This window comes from Temnothorax longispinosus, chromosome 4, assembly GCF_030848805.1.
Source record: "Temnothorax longispinosus isolate EJ_2023e chromosome 4, Tlon_JGU_v1, whole genome shotgun sequence".
Taxonomy (NCBI): Eukaryota; Metazoa; Arthropoda; class Insecta; order Hymenoptera; family Formicidae; genus Temnothorax; species Temnothorax longispinosus.
The window spans coordinates 11,754,278-11,759,684 of NC_092361.1; the positions used below are offsets into that span (position 1 = coordinate 11,754,278).

A 5,407-nucleotide genomic window follows, 5' to 3' on the forward strand; every position below is an offset into this window, starting at 1 on the left:
CATTCACAAAGCTCACGAAGTTGATTCAAAACTGCAATGTATCGTGACGCTATTTTTTTCTTCGAGCTCAAGGATAATAATCGACTGTGATTGGTCTATTTTCTTACGGCCTTACGATTACGATTAAAGCAGGGCACACACACTTTTCGTAGAACGTAAAACAGTAAGGTTTCGACCAATCGCGTTGCTCAATTCTTACTTCTACGGTTACAGACGTCTGAATCGAGCAACGCGATTGGTCGAAACATTACTGTTACGTTCTACAAAAAGTGTGTGTGCCCTGCTTAAACATTGTTACGTGCAATGACCGTTACACCATTGCCACTGAATATAAGTACGTACTGCGCATCGTCATTATTTCGGGCGGAACCAATCAGAGGATTTTTGTATGTGTGGTAGTGCATAGTCGGTGTGAAGACCGTGGCACATAGAAAAACGTAGTCAGTGAAACTTATAGCGTTTTTTCTTGGCTGCACTACCGCCCTGCACTGCCCTGCACTACCCAATAGCGTTGCACTAGTGTTGCACTAGTGTTGCACTAGTAGGCGATAGTGCAGCCAAGAAAAAACGCTATTAAAGCGGGGAGCACACACTTCTGCACAACACATAAAAGCGTAAGCATAAGAAAATTGATTGGTCCACACACATGTGCATAAGAAAATAGACCAATCAATTTTCTTATGCTTACGCATTATGCGTTGTGCAGAAGTGTGTGCTCCCCGCTTAATGCTAAGACTCCATAGACGCGGAAACGCCATGCGGCAGAGTGCGTTGGCTAATCACAAATTTTGATTTTGCCGCAAGCGACTTGCGGCAGCCTTCTGATTGGTCAACGCACTCTACCGCACGGCGTTTCCGCGTCTATGGAGTCTTAGCATAATGCTAAGACTCCATAGACGCGGAAACGCCATGCGGCAGAGTGCGTTGACCAATCACAAATTTTGATTTTGCCGCAGGCGACTTGCGGCAGCCTTCTGATTGGTCAACGCACTCTACCGCACGGCGTTTCCGCGTCTATGGAGTCTTAGCATAAGTCTTTGACTGTAATTGGCTGATTTGCTTACTGCTTAAGTTTTTCTATGTGCCACGGCCTTGACGCCACAGACACAGAGCCACCGCACAAGACTCGTATGGTCACGTAGCGTAACGTAACGTGAATCAACGCACAAGAAACGTATCGGTTAGAGCCTCCGCACAAGCTCTCGTATGGCAACGTAACGTAGATTAATGCACAAGAAACGTATAACGCCGTAACGGCCGTAACCAATACGTTTCTTGTGCGTTGGCTCACGTTATGTTACGCTACGTGACCATACGAGAGTCTTGTGCGGTGGCTCTTAAGTGATTTTTGTATGTATGTACATACATACATTTGATACACAAAAATTTTAGTACTCACACATTTTCTAAAAATTGTGCATGTAATGTATGTTATAATCGAGCAGAAAATATTCATAATTGAATATATAGAAAATATTTATAATAAATTTTTAAAAAAATTTTAATATTTTTTTAAATATAATATAAATTACTACAAATTAGTTTGTATACACTCTGATTTAATATAAAAACAAATAATAAACACATACATAAGAAAATTTATTTATAAGAATTAGATGTATATTAAAATAAATCTATAAATTTATTTGCGATAAGAAGATATTTAAATACATTAAGAGAACTTAAATTAAATATATATTATTAATACTTGAATATTTTGGAAATATTTATTCTAGCCATTCTCTAATATATTGGCACTTGATAGGTGTAACAGGACCTTCGTCCCGACATTGTCTTCTCACCTAAAAAAACAAGAAATATTGTTCAATGAAGTATTTTTAATTATTATAAAAAATTAAATTACGCCCAAAAGAAAGAATGTTCATGCGATAATATAATAAAGTTTTTATGCAATGTCCAGTTAAACTTCTTATGCACTTTAAATTATTCCTCATATTGGTTCATTTGATCTATGTATATGAAAGTCCTTCTTACAATTAGTCAATGACCAAAAATAAATCAATGTTCATCGATGCGAAAAATGTATAAAGGTAATTGTATCATCGCACAAATATCCATGCTTTTAGATATTGATCTTAATTTAATTTTTTACAGCTTATAGCCATAGAAAAATTAATTATTGGCTATTAAATTTATTTTATTTATTTTTCGTTAATTTTTATAATAAACGTAATGTATTTATAATGTATCTCACAGGACATAAACCACAAGGAGTTCTAATCAATCCAGGTGAATTCAGTAAAGGCTGAATCGCTCTATATAAATTACTTCCATCCCCTGCGAGTATCTGTTCAACCTTACCATCATAAACTAAAGTATTTAAAATCATTTCCATGTTAGTTACAGATAATTTCACCTATAATATAGATTTTTTTTAGTAACAAGTTTTTAATAATATAGATAAAGGAAAAATGTTTTAATGCATAAAAAATACTACCTTGCTTATTCCTAAATCCGAAATAAATTTCCACACTTCCTTAGAAGAAGCGAATGTTGTGTTTCTTGCAGCAATAGGTCCGGCGTTACAACTTTTCATTTTTTCCCTCTTTTGTTCCAAAAATCGATAGCATTGCTGATTCAATACATCAACAAATTCTGTTTCAAAGTCTTGATCTTGATACCAAGCACCACCTGTTACGGACTCATCTGGTTCCAAATTGTACAGCATATACACTTTTTTCTTACTCGCTGCTACAGGTTTAACAACTTTGATAAACTTTTTAGTTTCTAAGCTTTTTAAAATTTTTTGTAATTGAGTGTGCATCAAATTAGATTTAAATCTTATATCTCGAGTCCATATTCCCTTATTTCCCGCTTCTTCAATAATTCTATATACTATTTTTTCTTCATTATCAGCACATTTAGCAAGTTTTGTTGGGTCTTTCAAGCGATAAAACAATAAGCCTCCTTGTTTAAAAAGATCAAAGTATCCTTGAGACAGAAGCTTATTTATAATCTGAGCCCGTTGAACTGGTTGTAAATCAGGTATCTCGGTAGCTAAGTCTTTGTCTGAAATACCTTTAGGTCTCTCTCGTGCAAGAGCAATTATTCTGTAAAAAAAAATAAAACGTAAATACATAATAAAATAAATGAAAAAATCAATAATAAAATATAATGTATGATGCAATCAAATCTAATTGTTTTCATTTTACTAACTTATAATCTTATATGTAACTTATCAACTACAATGTACCTATTTCATTACATTAGCGAAAGCCTATTGCAATGTTTCAAAATTATAACATAAATAAATTATTGAATTGATTCATAAATAATTTCCATTTTACTTAATAAACTGAATTTTTATATTTTGAAAACGTTACAATAATAAATATATTGTTATACATATATAAAATTAACACCTAGTTACGGCTCGATGCTCCTTCGTTGTTAATTGAATTAATTGTTATATATATTCTCCATTATTAAGTATAACTTGTTACCATTTAGACGGAAATTTTTTAGTTTCTTTCTCTTAAAAAATATTGGAAATTTTGATGGAGTTTTGCACAAAAGTTTTTTTACAAATTTGTCGAGCTCAGCATCGCATCGTTATTAAAATTTTTTCCATTTAATAAATTTTGAAATGATCTAAACAGATGGAAATTTGATAGTGCAGAAAAAGTTCTAGAAATCTTTCATGGATTATTCCATACATATGTGCGGTTAGACATGTCGTGTAGCAAAATCACAGCTGGTCAATATAAGTACTGATACTTCGTAAATGATACACTCTTAATAACTTGTTAGAATTGAAATAATTATATATATACCATGGGTAATACTGGTTTCTTAGGAGAGTGAGAGAGAGAAAGGGGAAAGAAGAGGGGAGGAAGCAAGAGGGGGGAGAGAGATATTCAGTAATTACCCAGTAACACCAGTAAGCAAAATATTAGCAGCATATGCACAGATTGGCAGCAAATTTGATCAAAATCTATATATCAAAACTATAATAGTCATATGTGTCCGTATTGCGCTCGTGTTCTATCGACAGTCTGCTGACAGGCAATGTGAGCAGATTGACAACTGAAACCGCGCAGACAGAGCCTGCTGACAAGCAACGTGAGCAGACTCTGTTACATTTCTGGCAATAGTTTAATAACATCATCTGATACAGCAACTTCTGAGTGAAATTTGTCGCCTTTCTCACATGAAAAATTTAATGCAAAACCTGTTCAGAATCTGTCTGTGCAAGTTTAGCTATCTGGGTATCTATAGTGGAACTTATTTATGAATCAATTCAATAAATACACATAAATATACATAATGTTATTATTTGACATTTTAAATATCGCAAATTAATTAAAAGAAAGCATACAACTTTAAAATTACATCACGATTTTGATTTTTTGTTTTCCTTTCTTCAATGCAAAATTATATTATCTATTTCGAACACAAAAACAGCTGATCTACATCCATACTTTTGCTCAATTGTTTCGGGCCCATCGTGTTTCGTGCTGGTACTTGCGTTTTGTTCTTCCACTTCCATCACATATAAAATAGTTTTTGCGCCGTATTATACTGAAGATTGTTTTATCGTTGTTTTCTTAAATAAATTATATTCTTCTTCTTCTTCTTCTTTGTAAATTTTATGGCATTTAATCCCCCTCGGGATCACTTAACGGCCAAGAACAAGTCGAAAATAATAAATACAGACTCGAAAAATTCAATTCAAACTCGGCGCTGATTGCATAAGCAATCTTCAAAAATTATTTAAGACGAAATAAATTATATAATTCACATCAATTTAAATGCAAGTCTCCGTCTATTCTTTTCCGAAGAACTTCCCAACTTCCTAAACTGGTGCACACTAGCCTAGTTTCCAGTTTTCAGTGTTTCCACCGAAGTAGAAAAAAACCTGAGAGAGGCTATCCCTTTGTTCTTTCTGAGGACGCTGTGGCTACGGCTAGAGACCCTCAAGGCTACGGCCATCGGCTATCAGCCATGATGTAAGAAGATAGAGGGCTGCGTTTGAAAACTTTACTCGGGTGCACACCGCGTAATTCTATTGGCGTTTTCGATTTGCTACTCGACCCGCCTCGGGTCGCATCAATGGACGTGGAATACATACATAGATATGTATGTATTCCACGGGTTCCACGGCAATGATGCTAGAGTCCTGGGGACCTATTATGGACTTGTTCGGAATGGATTCCGATCGGAATTGTTCAGTTATTTCCTAGATTTCTATTGTCTTTTCTAGGGAAAACGGAATAATTCCGATCGGAATCCATTCCGAACAAGTCCATAATACGTGCCCAGGTATGTACAGAAGGCGTCATTAATGCCTTCCTAGCTGTGTTCTTGGGATTTCTATAGTGCACGTTACATGTACTATGCTTCAGGTGGAAGGCATTAATGACGCCTTCTGTACATACATGCGACC

General features: G+C 34.8%; 1 protein-coding gene across 1 annotated transcript; it reads right to left on the minus strand.

Moving 5' to 3' along the window:
* Positions 1 to 1,619: 1,619 nt before the first annotated feature.
* On the minus strand, positions 1,620 to 5,064 carry Polr3f (RNA polymerase III subunit F). The gene is made up of 4 exons (XM_071775445.1): positions 4,443 to 5,064; positions 2,459 to 3,071; positions 2,216 to 2,377; positions 1,620 to 1,802 (listed from the first exon to the last, which is right to left on the minus strand). The coding sequence occupies exons 1-4, from the start codon at positions 4,508 to 4,510 to the stop codon at positions 1,728 to 1,730; spliced, it is 918 nt and encodes a 305-aa protein (XP_071631546.1). The 5' UTR covers positions 4,511 to 5,064; the 3' UTR covers positions 1,620 to 1,727.
* Between the last annotated feature and the right edge of the window lie 343 nt (positions 5,065 to 5,407).

Coding starts and splice junctions, on each gene's coding strand:
- Polr3f (XM_071775445.1), bottom strand. CDS start 4,510: ATGGAAGTGGAAGAACAAAACGCAAGTACCAGCACGAAACACGATGGG. Junction 2,378..2,458: donor CGGATTTAGGAATAAGCAAG/GTAGTATTTTTT, acceptor TCTATATTATAG/GTGAAATTATCTGTAACTAA. Junction 1,803..2,215: donor CTCCTTGTGGTTTATGTCCT/GTGAGATACATT, acceptor TTGTTTTTTTAG/GTGAGAAGACAATGTCGGGA.